Source organism: Manacus candei, unplaced genomic scaffold, assembly GCF_025592945.1.
Source record: "Manacus candei isolate 608988 ecotype Guabito, Panama unplaced genomic scaffold, ASM2559294v1 h1tg000021l, whole genome shotgun sequence".
NCBI lineage: Eukaryota > Metazoa > Chordata > Aves > Passeriformes > Pipridae > Manacus > Manacus candei.
In genome coordinates, this window is record NW_026138069.1 from 6,988,462 (window position 1) to 7,010,726 (window position 22,265).

General features: G+C 40.5%; 1 protein-coding gene across 5 annotated transcripts; it reads left to right on the forward strand.

Annotated features, from left to right (window-relative positions):
- Positions 1-4,263: 4,263 nt before the first annotated feature.
- ASNS (asparagine synthetase (glutamine-hydrolyzing)) lies at positions 4,264-20,439 on the forward strand. 5 transcript variants are annotated; one of them, XM_051786038.1, is made up of 12 exons: positions 4,264-4,363; positions 6,114-6,396; positions 9,485-9,722; positions 11,163-11,348; positions 11,661-11,762; positions 12,915-13,042; positions 13,814-13,940; positions 15,302-15,408; positions 15,741-15,841; positions 17,187-17,268; positions 17,529-17,684; positions 18,971-20,439. In XM_051786038.1, exons 2-12 carry the CDS (start codon positions 6,148-6,150, stop codon positions 19,178-19,180), a joined length of 1,686 nt encoding a protein of 561 aa, XP_051641998.1. In that variant the 5' UTR covers positions 4,264-4,363; positions 6,114-6,147; the 3' UTR covers positions 19,181-20,439. The 5 variants fall into 5 exon arrangements, with proteins under 5 accessions (XP_051641998.1, XP_051641995.1, XP_051641999.1 ...); XM_051786035.1 differs by having other exon boundaries at positions 4,296-4,380; XM_051786039.1 differs by lacking the exon at positions 4,264-4,363 and adding an exon at positions 4,574-4,699.
- The last annotated feature ends 1,826 nt before the right edge of the window (positions 20,440-22,265 follow it).

The following is a 22,265-nucleotide window of genomic DNA, read 5'->3' on the forward strand; positions in this document are numbered from 1 at the left end:
ATTTGACAGTTTGTCTTTTCTTTTTTTTCTCCACTCAGATACAGAAATTAAAGTACGGTTCTGCCTGAGATTTTGAGTGCAAGCACTCAAACTTTAAGAGCACATAGTGTTACTAGTCTCCTGGGGACAGAAAACCAATATAGGCAAAGATCTTTGCTCTCTGCATACACATGTCCTTGACATGCAAACACGTTTCAGATGTCAGATGTGTTGCCAGAACACCTGGCACTACAGTTATTGCCTGGTGAATGTACAAGTATCCAATAAGCCTTTATATTTGAAAGACAGCCAGGGTATGAGTTATGCTATTTATATCAACCCATGAGACTGGGGAGGAGGAACTGATCTCCACCTTCCCCTAAGTCCTGCTCACCACTGATCTATCCCAGTGTATAACAGGCTCACAATGTTGCCATGCTAGATGGATGTTTCTGTGTGGCTCCATTAAGAGAAACAACCTTCTGCTTTCAAGCTCAGTCCCTGTCAGAGAAAATAGACTAGGCTGCTTCCAGAAAGAGCATTTGCCACTTCATTTTCTGTTATTGCTACAATGCTGGATCATGTAGCAATGCCTGTCTAAAGTTACTCTTTCCTGGTGGAAATGAAGCCATACACTAACTCCCTGCACCAAGAATGGCATTAGATTCTTATTACAGCACATTCAGGAATAGATATAAATACACAAAGTAAAGTACAGAGACTTCAACACCAAAGTAAATTGTAGATGCTGACAATCACAAGCAAACCAATAGTACCACATGCCACTCAGTTAGGCCTGTAACAATGTGTGGCAAAGTTTTGTGTAGCAAACACATCAAGGAAAAAATTCAGATGGGAAAATACAGGATTCTTGGTGATCTTTGCCCAGTTCACGTCATCAACATTCAGTCACTGAGAGCTGCGAAAAGTATAGTTTGAGGTATCCGGAAACCTGGAATTGCCTATTCCCACAAATCCATTATTACATAAGTTAGGATTGGAGAAGAAAAAGCCAAGTCTTGCTACTACAATGTATTCAAGGCCAGATGGAGAGTCCATCTGGTCCAAGTAGTTGGTCCAAACTAAAACTGGATTCTGGATGCAAAGGGAGTCCTAAGACTGTAGACAAGATACATCCTTCTTCCCACAACCACAATCTTCAATTTCTATTTTTCAAAAATAGAAATTGTTTCAGCATTGTCTTTTTTATCTCTCAGATTGTTGGTGATGAAGCATCTTAAACAGTCCATGACTACATAGATGGTTTGGTAGGGTGCAGAATGTTCCACTGCTGCTTACTAGTAATTTTTGTGTAAAGGGCTGGTACAAGGCTGAGCTGATGCATACCAATAGAATTTCTGATGTTTTACAGTCCTGCCCATCATAATGACCTGGCCCATGAATCCACTTGTGATAACCTTGACCATCAACAAAAGGTCTTCAATTCCTGCCTAAGAAACTGCAGAGAATATGTAATTGGATGCTGACAGAAAAGGGAAAGTCTTTCTCTCATATTTGAGTCTGGCCATTGTTTTTAATTCAGATCTTGTTTTCTTGCACAGCTCCAGTGAGAGCAAAGGATGAGAACAGAGAGCTGGGAGAGCCACCAACACAAAAACAGCTGAAATGTGTTCTCTCAGGCAAAAAGCCAGAAATCATGAGGGTTACCATCAGGAGGCTACTCTCTGTCAACCACAGTGAAAGCAAAAGACCTTCACTGTATGTCTCTCCTAATCACAGTGTCTGACTTCTCCACTTCCCCTTCAGCTCTGTCTCCTCTTCAAACAGATTTCACCAATCTCACAAAACTCACGTATTTCCAGTCTTCCAGGCATGTTGATGGCACCATATCCAATGGATGCAGTAAAGATGTGTATATTTACTGGGAAAAAATGAGGAGCACAGATTTCATTAATGAGCAATGTTCAACTGAGAACTGAGCTGCCAGTGAAAAGCTCAGTGTAAGTCACGAGGCTGCACATTCGTTCTACATTATGGACCTTGCATTTACTCACTTACCTGTTGCCTGCAGAGAAACCTCTTAGCATTTCATTTCAGCTGATTAGAAACAAAACTAACGCAAGCATTTTCTAACTAATTAATCAGGAACTTTCTTACAGTGTTTTTCAGCCATTCTTAAATGGTTTTATTCTGTAGCCAAGTGGTTACTCTCAGATACTAAACAAATGATATCATGAGTGCAAAGTCTCCTAGCTACTAATGGCACCCAACATTTACATTCAAACCTGTTCTCTCCACCCATCTAGCATCAATTTAAATTTCTCTCAACAAAAATAGAGGAAAAAAATCAGCTTTAAAGGAGAAGAGTGGAGAAGACAATGCTTCAGTAAAGCTACTACACATAGTAATGTCTGCAGGAATGAAAAAACCCAGAGGGTTTCTCATGTGACTTGAGAAGAACAGAGGTGTGAGACTGGGGTGTAATTACATCTAGTGCTGTCTGCAGATACACTGGAAAAAAAAGATTGGATATTGAAGAACAACACAATGTAAACAGACTATAATGGGCTACTTGACAATAGTAGAGAAAAGGCCAGAAAAGGCCAGGGACATACCAGTTATTACTTGCACCATTGTAACTACAAAACAGTAATATTGCCAGTGTTTAAAAACAAATCATATGTAGTATTTCTACCATTAGTCCCATTAACGCCATTAAGATAGGGAATTTAACATGTAAGACATAGTGAAACGCAGCTATCCCCGGTTTTTAGAAGTGAAAGTAAAGGGGAGGATAAAGATGTGACTGTTACCCAATGTGCCTTAATGATGCAGACATTAATGAGGACTTGGGAGGTCTTGCTCTTTCCCTGGGTGTATCTGCCCAGCCTTACTGGACCACTTTCTGCAAGTTGCTTCTCGCTTCCCTGCTTCAGTTTCTCCATGAAAATATTCTTATTTTAGCAAATGTTTTGTGACTTACTATCATAAAGCACTATATGAGATCTAGTTATGAACTAGAAATTGTTCATTGAATGAAAATGCCCAGGCAACAACTTAAACCTAATCTGACCCATCCAAAAATCTTTCCTGTGCAGAGAAAAGAAGTAAAGATGTAAATAGCAATTTACAAAAGTCTCTGGCAAACAAGCAAACACCCTAAATACAACCTAGGATAATACAACATTTGTCCAGTATTTCTTGTATCTTTATAAAATGCAGAGTGACAATTAGATATACGGGAAAAAAATCAGAACACTAAGATATAAGGTGTTCTCCAGCACAACCATTACTCTTCTATGCACAGTGACTCCATCTTCCAATCACTGCACAGCTCTGAGAATTGCACACACGGCCTCTGCCAAGGCCAGTCCTGTGTTCAGGTGAGGCTGTGCCGCACACAACTATCCTATATCTATTCCTGATCAGCACTGGAGTCTAATTCTCATGCACAGGACACTTCAACGCATTTTTCTTTCTAAAACCTAAAAATATCTTTTAATGGCTTCTTAAAAGTCCTTTTAAAATTCAACACCCAGACCACACTTACTGCTGACAGTCTGCATGACCTGAAGAACTTTATGCACAGCACTGCAGTTTTACACTAAGTGCATTAAAACTAGCTATGAAAGCATATGCATGCAAATTACTAATGACTCTCTTGAAGTATACATGGAGAATTAGGGGGTGTATTTAGCACTTCACATCCTAGTCTTCAGAGTTGAATTGCATTTACTTTAGCACTCTCAAAGGCAAACAGGCAAAACTGTCCAATAACGGAGTTCAAGTAAGTACCAAAATCCTATTTTACCCATTGTGTCTATGATTCAGAACTGAGTTTTGCACAGCAAAATCATACATCCTCAGCAAACGCTTCCAAAGGTGCGAGCTTTGCACGCGCTCCCTCTCCCAAAACAAATGAAGCGGCTTTAAGGCAACGCAGGTGTCTAAGCTCTTTGCACTGGACACCACACAAGCCACACAAGATCTGCAGAGACAGGATTTCTGATGGCTGCGAGTCGCCCTCATGAGCCCAGCGCGCCCAGCAGCGCTGCTGGGGCACGCTTTTCTTCACAGCGCTCTGGGGAAGGAGCCAGAGCCAGGACTGCTCGGCCTGCGAGCTCCTGCCCTGCCGCGGGGCAGCCCGAGCCGGGGCCGCCAGGAAGGGCCGCTGTGCGGGTGCGGATACAGATGCGGGTGTCAATGCAGATGTGCATACAGGCCCCGGCCGTGCTTCACTCCCGCTTCGCCGGCCCTGCGGGCAGGAAAAGGGCGGAAGGGCAGGGCAGGGAGGCACATGATGAAACTTCGCGGCGTGTTTCAACAGCAGCTGGCGGCGGGGGAGGAGCCGGCGGGAGCCGCCTCTTCCATCCTCCGGCGTGGTGCGGCCGGCGGCTCTCCGTGCGCCGGCGGCCGGGAGCGGGTGAGGCAGCGGAGCGGGTGAGGCAGCGGAGCGGTAAAGCACCGGGCCGCGGGGCTGTGCCGGGCAGGGCCGGCCGGGGGCCGCTGCCCCCAGGATCGCGGGCCGAGCAGAGCCGCACAGAGCGGCCTGCGGGGCAGCGGCCGCGGGGCCCGGCTGGCGGGGCCGACGGGCCTGGAGAGCGGCAGCCGCCGGCGGGAGGGGTGGCCGTGCCCAGGGAGCCCGGGGCAGCAGCGTGCGCCGAGGGAACCTGCTCCCGGTACCCGCGGTCGCACGGAGACCGTGCGTTCCCGGGAGGACGCTCCAGCTGGTGGGAGAGCCTAGCTCCATGTGCTGAGGGTGAGGTGCGGAGCGCCATCACTTGTCCAGATGGGAAAGATGCGGAGGGAGGGAACAGTGTGGTAGTGCCGTGCTCGCATTGGCACGCCTTTTACAGCCCCAGAGTCCCTGGGCTTTGTAGGCTTTGTGGCTCTCTGAACCCTAATCCTAACGGCCCCTTCGGGTGGAGGTCCCCAGCAACATCACTTGATCTGGAGGTCCCCAGCTGCAGCCCACCTGTACTATTAGAGACCTCTACTGTTACTCTGACAGCTGTGAGGCCTGTGTATATCTCCAGGGACCCTGGGACTGCAAAAGGCATGCCGGGGCGAGCACGGCACTGCAACAATTGCTTCCTTCACATCTTTCCCATTTGGGGCTACCACGCTGCTGGGGAACTCCAGTCTAAACCCATCCTCTTTTGGGTTGAAACCATTCCCCCCTGTCCTGTCACTACGGGTCTTGCTAAAGAGCGTCTGTCTTTGTTATAAACCCCCTTTGTATGTAAAGGCAAGAAATTGAAAGAAATTCTGCTGAGATGATGTTTCTTCAAGAGATCATACTATATTCCCAGTAATTACTTGTTCTATTTGTGCTCTATGAAACAAATCATAGACAACCTTGCTGTATCTAAAGGTAAAAATTAAACCTAATTTCTTGCTGTCCAAAGTTTGTTTATCATACTCTTGGCAAGCCAGGTTTTACTTAGTAAAGTCTGCTATTCTCTTGATCAGTCTGCTTGGCAGTTAAGTGATTAATAACCTACATTTGTTATCTGTGTTTTGTAGGTATGTTGTTGGTTGACCTTGGCTGGATGCCAGGTGCTCACCAAGCCACTCTATCACTCCCCTCTTCAGCAGGGTGGGGTGGGTGGGGGAAGAAAATATGATGAAAAAAGCCCAACACAACCTCATGGGTTGAAATAAAGGCAGTTTACTAAAGCAAAAGTGAAGGTCATAAACAAGCAGAAGAAAAAACCCAAAGATTTTACTCTCTCCTTCCCATCAGCAAGCGACATCTGGCCACTTCCTGAGAAGCAAGGCTTCAGCACACATAGTGATTGCTCTAGAAGGCAAACGTCATAAATAACAAATACCCCCCTTCCTTCTCCTTTCCCTTAGATTTTTTTATCTGAGCAGATATCATATGAAAAGGAATATCCCTTTGGACCATTTGTGTCAGCTGTCCTGGGTATGTTGCCTGGCTATGATCAGGCAACATCTTGCCTGCCTCCAGCCTGCTGGTGAGGGGGAATTGAAGAGCACTGATGCTGTGGGAGCACTGCTCAGCAGTAGCCAAAACCCTGATGTGATACTATCACCTCGCTAACTACCAGTACAAAACACAGCACTGAGGGAAAAATGAACTCCCTCTCAACCAGACCCAGTATAAAGTGTCAGCTCATGCTTGTAATGTTCGTATCTTTATTGAACAGGTTCTCCACTTGCGCGTACAACAACAGCCTCACAATGTGCGGGATCTGGGCCCTGTTTGGGAGCGATGAATGCCTTTCTGTCCAGTGTCTCAGTGCCATGAAGATAGCACACAGAGGTCCTGATGCATTTCGTTTTGAGAACGTCAATGGTTTCACCAACTGTTGTTTTGGTTTCCACCGCCTTGCAGTTGTTGATCAGTTATATGGTATGCAGCCTATCCGGGTGAAGAAATTCCCGTATCTGTGGCTGTGTTACAATGGGGAAATCTACAATTTCAAACAAGTAAGTGTTGTATTGATGATATGGCTTTTTTTGTCTTTTTTTTTTTTTTTTTTTATTTAAAAATTAGTGGATATTCGGAAAATCTTTAAAATGTGGTAGACTAGAATGTCAGAAAAAAATTTAAAGTTGGTAAAGGAGTAATGATGAGCTGTGAATCTGGTGGCTTAGTAACATACTTAGTCTTTAATACTAAAAAATCACTTCTTAATTGACAAGAAGGGGAATAGGTATTTGTATGTTCAGGTTTGATCAATTTTAAATAAAGATACATTCTTCATTTTCTCTTGGGTCGGGGAATTTCAAACTTCTTTCTCCCATTTTCTCTTCATAATGCAAATGCTTTTAGACTGTCTTGCTCTTCAGTTATTTTGGGTCGTCAAACTCCAAGTTGTTTCCATTATGCTACCAAAGTCCTTAGATGTCTGCAGCAAAAGCCATATTCTTTGTGGGGTTTTTGAGAGCCACCTAAGTAAGTCTCTTAGGCACAAAACTAGCAGCAACTTTACTTACTTCCTGAAGTGTCCGAATGTCCCTGATGGGCTAAACATTGTCAGTGGGCCTTCGTCCCTTTGCTGAGATGTCCATGCTGCCTGTGTTACTTGGGAAGATGCTTCAGATAATCCAAATTCGATGTATAAAGCAACTTAAAATTGTGTCTGATTTGGAATCATGCTGAATGAATGTGTAAAGTGTATCATATACCAAGTGTGGTAGTATCAGAAATGTATGAATAATCTGAGATGTCATAGTATTTCTAATATCACAGTTTTGAAGTCGGACTCAGGATCCTGTTACTCATGTCAGTGACACTGGGAATTTGACTGAATAGGCAGGAGATTTTATCTTTTTTCCCAGTCTTCAAGTGTCTGACTGTTTGAAAGATGAGATAAACTTTGCCCTGCAATAGATGTGAAATGTACCAACAGTCTGTAATACTTGCAGTGATTTGCATTGTGGCTTTTCTGCTGTTGAAAGCAATAAGAATTACTCTCCATCATGCTACACACAGTCTCAAACGGACTTTAATTATGCAAAACTTGCATTGCCATCTGCAGGAATTTGTTTGGTCATTGTCACTACATTATGTATCCTCTTTCTTTATAATGAGACTTTTCTTTCAAGCTTGTGGCTGAAACCTATCTGGGAAAGGATCACTGGAGAAACAGGTGTCTTGTTTAGGGAAATGACTTAGTTATTTTAATGTTGGCTCAATTTGCCCTAAGACTGCCCCATAAATAACAATTAAAACCAAAGAACTTGAGTTAAAATGCTAGAGTATTGGTTTTGTGGGGTTTCTTGTCTTGTTAGTGTTGTATTGAAACCCTCTACTTCTCTTTGTCTTGTATGTATTGAAAGGACTTTTAGAGAAGCACCACAAGAACATGAAGAATATTTGGACTGACCTAAGTCTGACAGCTAATTGCTTCCTCCCCCACTCCATCTGCACAGGCAGAGTGAAAGGGCTAGTTTGAGGAATGGAGGAAGATTGGGCAGAAGGACATTCTCTGTGCATAAAAAAAACACTGAGGAATTGCAGTGACTGCATAAGTAAACCAAAGTTTCTTTCTGAAATACTTTACCCTGCAGAGATGTTGCAAGTGTCTATGTGTTTAGAGTTGTTTTTTTTCTTTTTGAGACAGTGGCTGGCTAGTGCTTCTGAAGACCGGGGTCATGTGTTTGCAGCTTCACATCCTCAGATAGAAGTGTATCCCTGAAAACTTGCCATAATGTCAATTCCTTAAGACTACAGAGACAGTCTCATTGCCTAAGAGATCATACTGGATAATACTTTTGTAGTGGGTTTACCCTCACTGGATGCCAGGCATCCACCAAAGCTGCTCTATCACTCCCCCACACAAGTGGATGGGGAAGAGAAAATATAGTGAAAGGTTCATGAGCTCAGATAAGGACTGGGAGACATCACTCACCAATTACTGTCATGGGCAAAACAGACTCAGCTTGGGGATATTAACTGAATTTATTGCCAACAAAATCAGAGCAGGATAATGAGAAGTAAAATAAGTCTTAAAAAAGAAACCTTCCCCTCACCCCTCCTTCCTTGTCAAGCTCTGCCTCCTCCCCCCCAGCGGTGTAGGGAGATGGGGCGTGGGGGTTATGGTCAGTTCATCACATGTTGTTCCTGCAGCTGCTCAAGGAGAAGATTCCTTCCCCTGCTCCAGCATGGGGTCCCTTGCACAGAAGACAATCCTCCATGAACTTCTCCAATATGAGTCCATCCCACAGCAGCAGTTCTGCATGAACTGCTCCAGTGTGGTTCACTTTTCCGCGAGGCTGCATTCCTTCAGGCACAGGCTGCTTCAGCATTGGTCCCCCACAGGGCCCCAAGGAAACCTGTTCCAGCATGGGCTCCCCTTTCTGCAGGTCAGCAGATCCCTGCCAGGATACTGCTCCATCATGGGCCTCCCGTGGAGTCACAGCCTCCTTCAGGCACCCACCTGCTCTGGCATGGGTCTCCTCCATGGGCTGCAGGTGGATCTCTGCGGCGCTGTGGACCTCTGTGGGCTGCAGGGGCACAGCTGCTTCACCATGGGCTGCACCACGGGCTGCAGGGGAACCTCAGCTCTGGCACATGGAGCACCTCCTCCCCCTCCTTCACCGACCTTGGTGTCTGCAGAGTTGTTCCTCTCACATATTCTCACTCCACTCTTCCCTGGCCACAATTTCATCTGCGGAAGAACTTTTTTATTTCTTCTTAAATACATTATCACAGAGGCATTACCATCATTCCTGACTGGCTCAGCCTTGGCCAGCGGTGGGTGTGTCCTGGAGCCGGCTGGCATTGGCTCTGCTGGACACAGGTAAAGCTTCTGGCAGCTTCCCACAGAAGCCGTCCCCTGTAGCTCCCCCACTACCAAAACGTGGCCATGCAAACCCAATACAGCTTGGAACACCAAAGTATAATTTCCTTCTTTGGTGGAAATATTTATGCAACTTTTAAAGTGTGATTTTACACAAAAAAAATTGGTTTTCTTATTAAACAATTACATGAATGGTGTTGCTTTTTCAGTTGGTAAGCAGGCAATGTTTGCAAATGCTTATTCATGTTCTTCTTTATCTTTTTTCTTAGCTGCAGAAGCAGTTTGGATTTGAATATCAAACATTAGTGGATGGTGAGGTTATCCTTCATCTTTACAACAGAGGAGGAATAGAACAAACAGCGTCCATGCTAGATGGTGTATTTGCTTTTATTCTTCTGGACACTGCAAACAGAAAAGTGTTTCTGGCGAGAGATACCTATGGAGTCAGACCACTGTTTAAGGTGCTGACTGATGATGGATTTTTGGGTGTCTGTTCTGAGGCAAAAGGTAAAACTAGTTGTGTTTAGTGCCTAAATAATCTTAGGTATTGGTGTTGGAGACAAACTGCTTTGTCAGGCTTTTCTTCTAAGTGTGAAGAGAAAATGAACTGTAAGTTCAGTAATATATGAACTATATTTACTAGTATAAGAACTACACATCATTAAAACAAAAACCTCCAAGATGTTTAATTGTCCTTAATATCTCTAAAATAACTTGTTTATTTAATTTTAAAATTCTGTGTTCTGGAATTATGGCAGTATTGAAATCAAGACTTTTTTTTATGTTACCCCAAAGTTAAATTCAGTCTATAGAGTTAGAGTAGATTTATGCTACAATAAATGTACTAGACTGTTCCTGGTGTTCTATAATGAACTGGGAAATAATGCCACAAGAACTGCTAATCTGTAAAAGCCATAATTTTGAAACCTTACTGAAATTGCCTGCAGCATTGGGTAATTTTCCAGTATCACTTATTTTATTTGATGACAGTTTTTTTCCTTTGAGAGGACACATCCACTGCTCTGTTTTTTAAAGTAATCTTGGCACTTTCATAAACGAATCTGAACAGTGTCAAAGGGGAATTTATTGCCTAAAATGCACTTTGGCTAAAATTTACTTTCACGATTGCTTGTGTTTCTCCCATTTACTGTGTATCTATTTCATTATCAGGCTGCAATAGAGGTTGACTCCTCTAATAGTACTGTGTACTAGTACTAAGAGCTGTACCATCTCTGCTTCTTGTGAAGGAAGAAGGGAAGTGAATATTCTGGAGACTATCCTATAACCATGGCAGTGAATTACCAGTCCCTCTCTAACATCAATTCAGTATCTCTTTGAGGACTTCCTCAAGGGGCATCCAGGTCACCAGCAAGTGCTCAACATCCTCTTTCACAAGAGGAATGTAGATAAAGTTTGATTCTTGACATTCAATACCAGTGGAGTAGAAAAGTCTGGAACTGATGAATTATGAAATCACTAAATCAATGTCAATTAAGTTATCACGTCAGTGATGTTTTATTTCAACCCCCTTGTTAGCTTGACTACACTTAATTTTAAATACAAAATCAGTTCATAATTGTCATTTGAATTTTTATAAGCATATTACACCTTGACCTGGACATCATGTAGTCAGTTAGAAAAGTGATCTTCTTAATGCTCACAGGGATAAATTGCTACTTGCCAATTAGTAAAACTTTCTGGTTTGTTTTCTCTGTTGTCTGCCTCAGCTTGAGACAGCTCAGATCTATGTGTGCATCCTGCCAGAAGCAGAGTCACGCTATAGCCAGGACTGACTCTGACTTAAAAGGGTATTTTTTAATACCAGATTTAGGATCTGGAGAAAATATTTGTATATAGTTTTAGTACAGAGGCTGTTGAGTGAAGTATGACTTAACCGTCCTAGGTCAAAAACGTTGACATTTTTCTTTTTTCCCATTTCATGTGCAGGACTTATCAACTTAAAGCATTCAACATCCTTATGTTCTAAAGTGGAACCGTTTCTCCCGGGTCATTATGAAGTATTGGATTTAAAGCCCTCTGGCAAGGTTGCGTCAGTGGAATTAGTAAAATTTCATAGCTGTAAAGATGAACCGCTCCATGTTGCATGTGATACAGTGGAAACTCTGCCTCCAGGTAGTACAGCAAAGATTTTGCTATGTATTCTGATTTAAAAGTGAAAAAAATCATAGTCTTTGAATATAAAACTTGTACTGATTGGTTTAAAAAAGTACCATTTAAGAAAAAAAATACCAACTTGGAAGAACTTTTAAAATGTAGGGACTTTAGAGTTGTTCTTGTAGGCAGTTGTGTACCAAGATGGACTTGAATGCCTTTGTTATCAGAGGAGATTCAGACAAATATCTTTGTTTCCTATTAGCATAATCCATTAAAGTCTAACTAACACTTTTTGGACTTTCTTCCCCTTCTCTTTTCTCTTTTGAGCAGGCTTTGACCTTGAAACAGTGAAAAGCAACATCCGTATTCTATTTGAAAATGCTGTTAGAAAACGTTTGATGGCTCACAGAAGAATCGGTTGTCTTCTGTCGGGTAAGTAACAAGAACCACAATGATTCTGTATCTTCTCTCTCTTTTGCCCATTCTCTGCTAGTTAGAGGAAAGTAAATTGGCTCTTCAGCTGTGATGTATCTGAAGTGGTCTGAATCTTCATTTGCTTTTTATCTTCATTTGCTTTTTAGAACAGGCAACAGAGAACTTGTTAGTTTGGGATAAAGTTCTCCAGTTTACAAATATCTTGAAAATCTTATGCTTTTAAAGTTTACTCTGGGCTGGGATCTTGACTTGTTGAGACACCATTTTTAAATAAGAGGAAATAAATATATTCTTATTGAAAAATCACTCAATATATTCTTAAATACTTGAGATTTATGCTTACATTGGTGTCTAAAAGATAAATGTAATTATTATGTTCACTTTGCACAGATTGAGCCTAGAAAAAAAGGCTTGGCATGTTTCAGATAGCAGGAGGAATTGAAATTTTTACTTGTCACCTTTGCTATAGTCTTCATCCTAAACTCCCTTGATTTACCAAATTACAGGAGACCACCTGGACCAAAATTATTTGCTGCACTCTTTTGCAGATGAGGTAACAGCATGTGGTACAGGAAGGTGTTCACTGACTTAGCTGATCACTATTGTGATCTGGTGGTTCAGTGTCACAGAGGTACTTTACAGAGCTAAAGCTCTGTAGCCATGGGACTGACACCTTATTTCCTGTGTTTGTGTAGCACTTTTTACTTACGGTTAGAGTTCATGCTGTTCATGCATTCACTGAACATCAGTAATTACACTCTTTTGTCATGAACCCTAATAAATGTGCATCTGAATGAGAGAGAACTGACCAGGAGATACTGTTGGACCATTTCCCTACTATGGCATCGTAAAAAGTAGGAAGGAGGTAAATTAAACAGGAAGATACGGAGAGCTGGGAGATCCGAATCTCAGTAAAAAAGCCTGTTTAAACCCCAGATTTCAGATATCAAATTAGAAGGCAGTCAGCAGCTCCTCAGATGCACATGCAGAAAGCAGAGGTAAAGGTACACTTGTATGAGAAGTACCTTGTATTCACACAGCTTAAAAATGAAGCCCACTCATAAGATTTCAATATCTAGATTCAGCGTTCTTAAGGGGGAAATAAAACATCATTCAAAAGCCTAATCAAATAATTTGTTTTGTTGGCAGGGGGCTTAGATTCCAGCTTGGTTGCAGCTGTTCTTCTGAAACTGATGAAAGAAATCAACATCAGTTATCCATTACAAACCTTTGCAATTGGGATGGAAAACAGTCCTGATTTACTGGCTGCCAAAAAGGTATCCTAAGTGCTGCTTTCAGTTTCTTCTGAGCTGCTGAATGCTAAACTGTGTATTAATACTTCTAACTTCATGGTATGGCATTTACAGTAACAGTGAATACTCATTTATTACTAGGATGTAAATCAGTTTGCAGTAAATCATTTAGTACAACATTTGCTGCTTAATCTTACAAAAGAGACAACTGAACCTTATCTGTTTTCTCTTGAAATCAGAAGACTTTCATGACACGGTCCCATTGTGTTGTTGCCAAAAGGACAATACTTTGGATTTGTCTCAATTCTGCCTCTGGGTTTTAGGGTAGATCTCCATTCTATAGTTCCTATACTATGGCATTTGTATATATGTTAAATATTGCAAGTTAATCATCACTTTTCTGAATTAAGTTCTTTGTACAAACTGTTTTGGCATGTGGGTTACCCCTTAAGTATGCAGGCTGTCATGACTTTTGAGCTGCTTTTTCTCTTAAGGGCAAATATCTGGAGTATTTAGAGTCTCTACAGATTTGGTTATGCTTTTGGCAAGCAGCTGGATGGTCTCTTGCAATCATGATTGAACACTGTAATCAGGGAGACTGTTCTCTCGGGTGAATGTATCACTGCAAGTCAGAGTGGCTGCTAAGTAACATCTTTTCTTGGCCTAATGTCATAATTGTCACTGTAGCAGAAGGGAACTGGTGCTTTTGCTCAGTTTGTGTGTTTTAAACACAATGCATATTTATAAAATGTTCTAGTTGAAAAGGGATACATGATTGTAACCTTTTACAAACAGGTGGCAGCACATATAGGCAGTGAACATCATGAAGTAATACTTAATACTGAAGAGGGAATTCAGGCAATAGAAGATGTTATCTTCTCGTTGGAAACCTATGATATAACAACAATAAGAGCTTCAATTGGTAAGATTTTTTTAATGGTAATCTTTGGTTTATATCATCCAAATAAAATTTCATGCAAAACCATGTGGTCATCTACTAGATCCCTTAGCTGACACAGAACTTGGGAACTGTGACTCTGAAGGTCTGCTTCCCAGTCTGATCTATGATACCACACTGAGGCAAAAGCCCTTCCTAGTTTCCAAATCCCTGACTGCAAAAAACAACTGTCAAAAACTGTTCCCGAAGCTTTTGAGATGAAAAACAAAAGTTATATGAAGAAGAAACATTAACTCAGCAGGTCTAGGTTTTCTGCTCTGATGAGTAAGAACCTTGGAGAAAGGGGGGAAATTTATAAGTTATCTGAGATACTGAATGTTATGATAGCAGAACAATTATGATTACCCTTTCCTTGCATAATTTTTAAACTAATGGGAAGTATTTCTTGTCACCCTTTAGTAACACAGATTCTTATAATGTATGTTTGATTCTGAGAAGTGAAGGAAGTCACCAGCAGCTTTTTACAAAGCATTGCCAGCCTGATTGGAGTGAAAAACACTAATCCAATGCAATTCTGCGTAATGCAAGCTACAACACTTTACCCAGTTAATCTTGTGTCATCCTAAAGTGTTGTAAAGTGTTATGAAACCAAATAGTCAACACAGTTTTCAAGGCTGAGCTCCCTGTGTGAAATCTGCTCCAAGAAGATAGGATTTGTGAAATACTGAATTTATGAGATGTGAAATACTGAATGCAATTCTTTAAAAATTAAAGCCAACTTTTCATCTGTAATTTTTTCTTTGTGATTTGCTGCTTAGTATAAAAAATAATGAACTTGATCCTTTTCATTAGATTTGTAATACTTATGTTATAAAAGCATATTGTTCAGAAAGATGCGTTGAGGGGAAGAAATAATTCTATTTAATAAATAATTCTTTAAAAAAAAAATTAAAAAGGGCTTTATCCAGTTCAACCCACAGTGGCAGAGACTTAAACAGCAACTTTTAGTGGTAGCTTTGTTCCCTAAGGCTTAAAGGGTTTATTCAGCACTATACTGGAATTAATCACGTGCTTAATTTCAAATTGAGTCAAATCAGCTCCTCTGTGTGTTTCCGTGGGAATCCTTCAGCATTCCCAGGATCACAAATAGACACATCTTTCTCATATTTTGAGGGCTAAGTGTTTAGATACACAGTTTAGATGTATTTGCAGCACTTAGCATGGCTGATGATGGCTTTGAATAGCAAGATGTTATTTTACATTAGTTGTTTGCTACAGAAGGAAGTGGTGTAGGAGACAAACTTCTAAAATGCTAAATTTAAAACTACTAGCTGTATATAGCATCATACATGTAACTGTACTTTAACATACTTTTTTTTTTTAAGGTATGTATCTTGTCTCCAAATATATTTGGAAGAAAACAGACAGTGTGGTAATTTTTTCAGGAGAAGGATCAGATGAGCTGACACAAGGATATATATATTTCCATAAGGTAAGTATATTCACTATACAGAAAGCCCTCGAGCTGCTTGTTCTCCCGTTCAGCAGAACATCTCCGAGATTTCAAGGTGTGATGTTTGAGAGTTGTCACAACTGTATATTTGCCTGTTTTTTTCCTGAGGTGGCATAAAATCCAAGGGATTTGATCACCTGAAAAGTAACTTTTTAAATCTTCAGCAATTCCTGAGACTGTTACTTCTTGTATGTAGTTTTTGCTAGTTCTGAGATCACTCTGTGATCACTACAAGTGCAGGACAGCAAGCAGTGGCTCCCTCAGTGCAGCTGTGTTCCAGCCATGTGCTCTATGCATGTGTTTGGTTTTAGGCACCATCTCCCGAGGAAGCTGCAGAGGAGAGCGAGAGGCTTCTGAAGGAGCTCTACCTATTTGATGTACTTCGTGCAGACAGAACTACTGCAGCACACGGGTAAAATGTACTCTCTTGAATGGTGAGGACTCATGGGATTTGAAAGCACAAGAAGATCTTAAAAGTTCTGCTGCTGTTGAGGAAATTACAAGAGTTAACTGTTGGCTGAATAACTAAGTGATTCAGAATATTGTGCTGCAGCATAATTTTACTCCTGCAGTCTAGGTCTAATCTAATCTAAGATAGTCATCAGTCTTCTGAATACTAGTAACAAATGGGGTGCACCCCATGTTCTGCTTGATCTCCCTATCTTAATATAACTGAAGACATGACCCACTTAGGCAGAACAGTCATTGCTAATGTTCCAGGTATGCACAGGCACTCAGGGGCCCTGAGCTCTGAGCGTGTGGGAAGCACAGTATATGAGGACAGGCAAATCTGGTCATCAGAGGAATCATCAATCACATTTCTGTTCTAAACACCGTGAGACAAACTTGCTATTGCAATTGCTACAGACAACGTTTTATGAAAGAAAGTTTGTTGGATGAGCAAATAGAGGAGAAATAAAACTGAATCTAATTGCAACTGCTTACAGTACCTCTCGATTAATTGCATCTGCTTAGAGTAGCTCTTGATTCTTAGAGTAGCAGGAAAAGACTGCTGAGGATTTGTATGCCAAGATGAAATTGAAGATGTAGCCTGAAGGAATTTCAGCAACAGCAAAGCACACTGCAAAATTTAATCTGGTCTGTGACCATAGGGCCCACTCTTGCCGACCAATGCAGGAAATATCTTTTGTCTGGGACTGTACTGTTCTTTACAGAAGCAGTGAATTAGAAATGCCAATATTCAGAGTTGAGGCGGGAAAGTGAGACTGTGTTTGACTTTGGGCTTTTTTGAGGTTTAGACAAAGAGGAATCTTGAATCTGATTATCAGCATGCATATAAAGAACTAAAACAACATACTGAAAAGAGAAAAGTATGTGTATAGTCAGGTAGCTGACTATAATAAAGAGGTAGTAGGATACAATATGTGTGACTGACACCTGAGCGACTAGTTCGTTCTCTGGGAGCAAGAGGATTTTTTTAATGTGTTTTTGCATAGATATTGCAATGGTTGTTGCAAATCCTACAGTACTGTAGTCTTTAAATTCAGGGTACTATAAGCTGCCCAGCATATGACATCATAAATCATCATGGTCTTTAATCTGCATGGACCATACACCTCAGTTTCCAAATTGGTGAATTAAATGCACATAGTCATAAATACGCAAGAGAAATTTCTTCTAATTAAAAGCAGAAAACCTAGTGTTTGTGTGAAAGACAGGAAAACTGTTGTGGAATTTGTAAGTAGATGGCTTATGGGATTAATTCAATATCTTTTCTGTTTATTCCTCCTGTTTAGCCTTGAACTGAGAGTCCCATTTTTGGATCATCGATTTACTTCTTATTATTTATCTCTACCAGCAGAATTGCGAATTCCAAAGGTATGTAAAACTAGGGTTGGACCCAAGTGTAAGTGTACAAATTCATTGATACGTGTTCTAAGCATGAGCAAATTGCTGAATTTAGTGGTTAAGTCCTCTACCCAAAGTCAAGCACGCTCTTAAATATTTTGCTGGATCATTGGACTACTTGGAACCCTTTTCTGACTAGACCTTCTGAAAGGAAATGTTTCATAAGTTTTTAAATCCAGATTTTTGCACTTCCTCAGACTCATGACATTTTTTTTTTGTTCTGCAAACAGAATGGAATTGAAAAATACCTTTTAAGATTGTCCTTTGAAGATTCCAATTTACTTCCCAAAGAAATACTCTGGAGACCCAAAGAAGCTTTCAGTGATGGTATAGCATCAGTGAAGAAATCCTGGTTTTCTATTCTTCAGGACTATATTGATCAACAGGTACAATATCACTTTTTTAGGTCTTTCTCATTTAAGTGTATTAGAAAAGGTTGCCAAGGGGAGGCAGCTCACATGCTTAGTTAACAGAATAAATCTAGGTATATACCATTTAATGTGAAGGAGCAAGGCAAACCTTAGTCAATGCTCTTCTAGGTGTCTGAGCTGGTTGAAGGCGTTTGTAATGCTAGGTACAAAGAAATGCGAGAGCCTGACAGAAATGATTGTGTAAGGAAATGAACATCATTTAAGTGTCTGCATTGCAAATTATATTATGTGTTGACAAACACAATTTCTGGGTTACAGGCAAAGCAGCTGCTTCAGCTGATGACACTTGTATGAATTTACTCTGCTGCTGAGTAACAACATAATGACTTTATAATGTACTTTTTCGTTTACGTCATTCGTTTTTCAAAGCTGTTCCTAGCTAAGCCATTTTGCTTTTTAAAGCCTCTGCTTGCATTGCTAACCTGCATTTTGGCTCTGGACAAAGTATAATCCTCTCTGGAGTACAGAGGTAGTTTAATCCCCAAGAAAAAGGAATAACACCCTATTTACACCAGAGCTCTGTTACACAGAAATATGTGTAATCAAGCCTGTGGATGGGTGCTTGTCTGTCCTATCAGCATAGCATTTTCTTTCTTTATATCCACAAGCAAGAAAGTAGTTGGGTCAGGCAAGTGTTGTGCTGCCTGTTCTGAGCCTGTACTGTTGTAGGAGGAGCAAATTTATTTCATGGCCGTGAAAAGTCAGACAACCTCTTGGCAATGGAAGTTGCTTTAGAAATTGCCTCAACTGGTGCAACTATTCATCCTCCCTTTCAGAGCCAACTTAACAACTGCAGGTGTCTTTGCCTCTGCATCCCAGGTCTTTTGTTTCTAAGAGCTTGGTTATACAAACAGAGTCAACAGTTCTCCAAGTTGAAAAAAAACCCTAGGAAGCCACTTATGTGGCAAAGTGACTGCTTTAAGATTTTCCACTTGTTTCACAGCAAAGGAAAGGATAGGAAAGAAGTTTTTGTGAGTTTACTAACAAAGGTGGTTGTAACCCAGACAAATGGGCTTCATGTGTCATGCAGGAGAAATATCAACAGCACTGGAAATACAGTTACATATTCATAAAGATCAAGGGAGTGTATGACAAAGGTTTGACCTGTCAAACCTCTGCCTCTGGAATAGACTTTTTTTTTTTTTGTAAACCTGTGGGCATTTAGTGGTTTGTGAATTCTTGTGTATCTTTAAAAGTTAAACGTATTTGCAGCTTAACTTGAATTTTGCTTGTTTCTGTAGGTTGATGACCTTTTGCTGGAAAAGGCAGCGGAGAAATATCCTTTCAATCCTCCTAAAACAAAAGAAAGTTACTACTACCGCCAGATCTTTGAAAAGCACTACCCAGGGCGAAGCAGCTGGCTACCCCACTACTGGATGCCAAGATGGGTTAAGGCTACTGATCCTTCTGCACGCACATTGAAACATTACAAGTCTGCCACCCAAGAATAGGCTGTTGAAATAATCCCCCAAATGAAAGTGCTGCAAGCATTTTGTGTGCACTGTTTTAAGAAAACCAAATTATGCAAACCTAAAGCTTAAATCGTCTTTAAGATGTATTTTGAAAACGCTATTGGAAATGGGAGCTTTCTGTAGTTAGTGTACTATTAAAGATTTACCCTGCTGTACCAAAACTTTGTAATTCATGGGAAAATACTTTATGGACAGAAAACTACATTATTTGACAACTCTGTTCCTTATGTGACCTCCATTGTATTCAGCTGCCTGGCAGTTATTTAATATATTTTAGTGTGAGCTCTGTTACAAGGACTTGAATCAGGCTGAGGGATGCAAACTGCTGAAGGCCGTCTGAGCAAAGGGGAATTTGGCTGTAGCTGTTTAGTGACTTGTGTTCCTGGCTGTGGGACTTGGATAGTCTCTATATTATTCTCTTCTGAATGTCTTTCTACACACTCCTGAGAACCTCGGTGTAGTTTTCAAAAAGTATTTAGATATTCATAGCTATGCAGAGATGCTTACTAGAGATTATAATAGGTGTGATGCTGGGTGTTAATTAATTAAGTGAATGGGAATCTTATTTGTTTCTGTGAAGCCAGTGGTTGGCTGTTTAGAGTCTTATAAATATACCATGAGTCTAAAGATATTGTGGCTGTTACTGAAGAGCAGAACAGATGAGGGAAGCCAAGTTATGTCTTTGTTTCTAACTCAAGGAGTTCTATTTTTAAATTTATTTATTATTCTTGGAAAAAAAGAAAGGGTGTTAACTGGATGATATGTGTCAGTCTGATGGAAATTGCATGAGTATTTTAAGAAATTTTTCACTTACTTTGAGAGTTTTTCCACCTGTGTGATGAAAGGGTAGACTGTGTTGCTGCTGAACTTTGTGGTGAACCAACCTTGTTAACCATAGATTTTAGTCAGACAAAGCGTCCCTAATGACAGCGGGATCAGATGCCTTGCTTGGAAGAATGGGAAAAAAGCGTCTTCACAAACTGCAAGAACTTGTAATGCTCTGTTGAAAAGCACCTGCGTTTTTCTCCAGGACAACTTTTTATTAACTACTTAGTCATGGAGGCTGCTTTTTTAAAGGTAACTTAAAGGGGGTCAAGAGATAGATATGTGTGCTATAGATTGACTTGATTAGCTTCGCGCTCTTTGTGAAGACAAATCTGCTTTATTGTTCCTCTTGACTAGGAAACCAAAGCCATTTTTTATTTAAAAAATAAAATATATGCTGTTCTGATTTAAAATCTTCATGAAATGACTGATGTCTATTTGTTACTGCACCCTAATCCTACACGTGTATTACGGAAACTTTACTGAAACCTTTCGGTGGCACCAGAGCACTCGTGAACTGCCCAGTTATGGCCAATAGTGGCAATATTTTGACATAAACTTGCACGTATTAAGTTAATACCCTGCAGTCCTCCTAAGGGCCATGCACTTATCTTTTTGGATTTCTTTGAAGCAGTAAAGTATATTTTGAGGGAAGAGAGGAGTATAGATTATGTTGACTAGGTGCTGATGTGATAAGATTTACTACTTACTGTAAACTTCCCAAGGCTGAGATAAAAAAATAGCATTTGCCTGAAGTGAAAATGGGCTAAACACATTTTTGGGTCATTACTCAAATGCAGTTTCTGCTGCAACATTGTCAGGCATTCAAGGAAATCCACCTAATTTTTTTTAATTCCTAATTCATTGGGCATATACATATCAAGGCTATATTCTAGATAGGTGATCCATTTATTTTAGCTTTTTAATGATGTGCAGAGGAAGAATACGGTGGTTGCTGCTTTATTCTTGTAAAAGGTAAAAATGCTAGGGATATCAGGAGTGTAAAATCTGGTCATTCCTTCTCCATGTACAGACTTGAATTCTACAGCCTTATTGGGCTTCCATGACACTGAACTTCCTCTTTTCTTTTTTCCTTTAAAACAAACAAACAAACAAACAAACAAAAAAAAAAAAAAAAAGGAAAAAACCCCGAAAATGTAAGACAAAAAGATCCAGCTGTGCTGGGTCATCTGCGAACTACGTATGTGTTTGTAGTTTGTCACAGAAGGGAATGGGATGCAGGTCCAGTGTGTAATGCTGTCTTCTCTGCTCTTCATCTTTGTTCCTGCTGTGGTTGCCTCTTTTTCCACTCCATTTCTTTTGGGTAAAATTAAGCTGGACTATTCTGACAGTAAGTAAGAGCCAGGGATCACTTGACAGGACTTTGGAGACCCTTAGTCCATTGGTCAGAGGTTTTTTATGTGGGATGGTCTGAAGCTATATAAAATCTTTGAAACTGTGTTTAAAATCACAGTCAAATGTAAAAGCATCTTATTTTAATAGAATATGGGGAGTGTCTTTGTGAAGGACCTTTGGTGTGGGAAATATCATCTACAAGGTGTGTAACTGTCTTCACCAAGAATAATAATAATAAAAAAACTTTACAAAACTAGGCTGCAGGAACCAATGTTGAACCTTTTCACAGTAGTGCTGTGGAAGCTAATTCCTCAATAAGTGTTATACTTTTATTCAGATTCAGAATTAATATCAGTCAAGGTGGTTGTTTTTCTCCACTCAGAACTGAAGTAAAATTGTAGCTAAAACCAAAAAATCACAGTGAGCCTTTGGAGAGGTGGACTTACTCTTTTTTTTCTGATACAGACCTAATGTCTGATTCCCCTTAATAAATGACAGTCTGTCAGGAGAGTGGGGCTGAAATGTGGGAGGGGCTACTTATTTCTGTAGTAAGGTAGGCTGTCTGTTCCTCAGCCATTTTCCTAGGGATAGCCAAAGCACATCACCTGCACCATGCCTGTCTTGGTTCCTCATTTTGGAATTCTTTTGGGGTTTATTGTTTTTTATTTACATATCTGCATAGACATTGTGGTTGACAAAAAGGCTGCAGTTAGGAAAGTCTTAGTTTTGTATGAGCCTCTGTTTGGATGCAGGTAATGCACAGAATTTTAATTATTAAAATTTATCATTTCAATTTAAAATAGTAATTTAAATTTTTTATTTACAAAACTTGAAGAAACAGAGAAGGAGCAAAGGAGGATGGAGCAGAGAGGTGGTCTGTGCT

Excerpts from the sequence above, each read along its gene's own strand:
- ASNS (XM_051786036.1), top strand. The coding sequence starts at position 6,040 with ATGAACTCCCTCTCAACCAGACCCAGTATAAAGTGTCAGCTCATGCTT. Across the intron at positions 13,043-13,813 it reads ATTTACTGGCTGCCAAAAAG|GTGGCAGCACATATAGGCAG; the intron begins GTATCCTAAGTG and ends TTTTACAAACAG. Across the intron at positions 17,269-17,528 it reads CAGAATTGCGAATTCCAAAG|AATGGAATTGAAAAATACCT; the intron begins GTATGTAAAACT and ends TTCTGCAAACAG.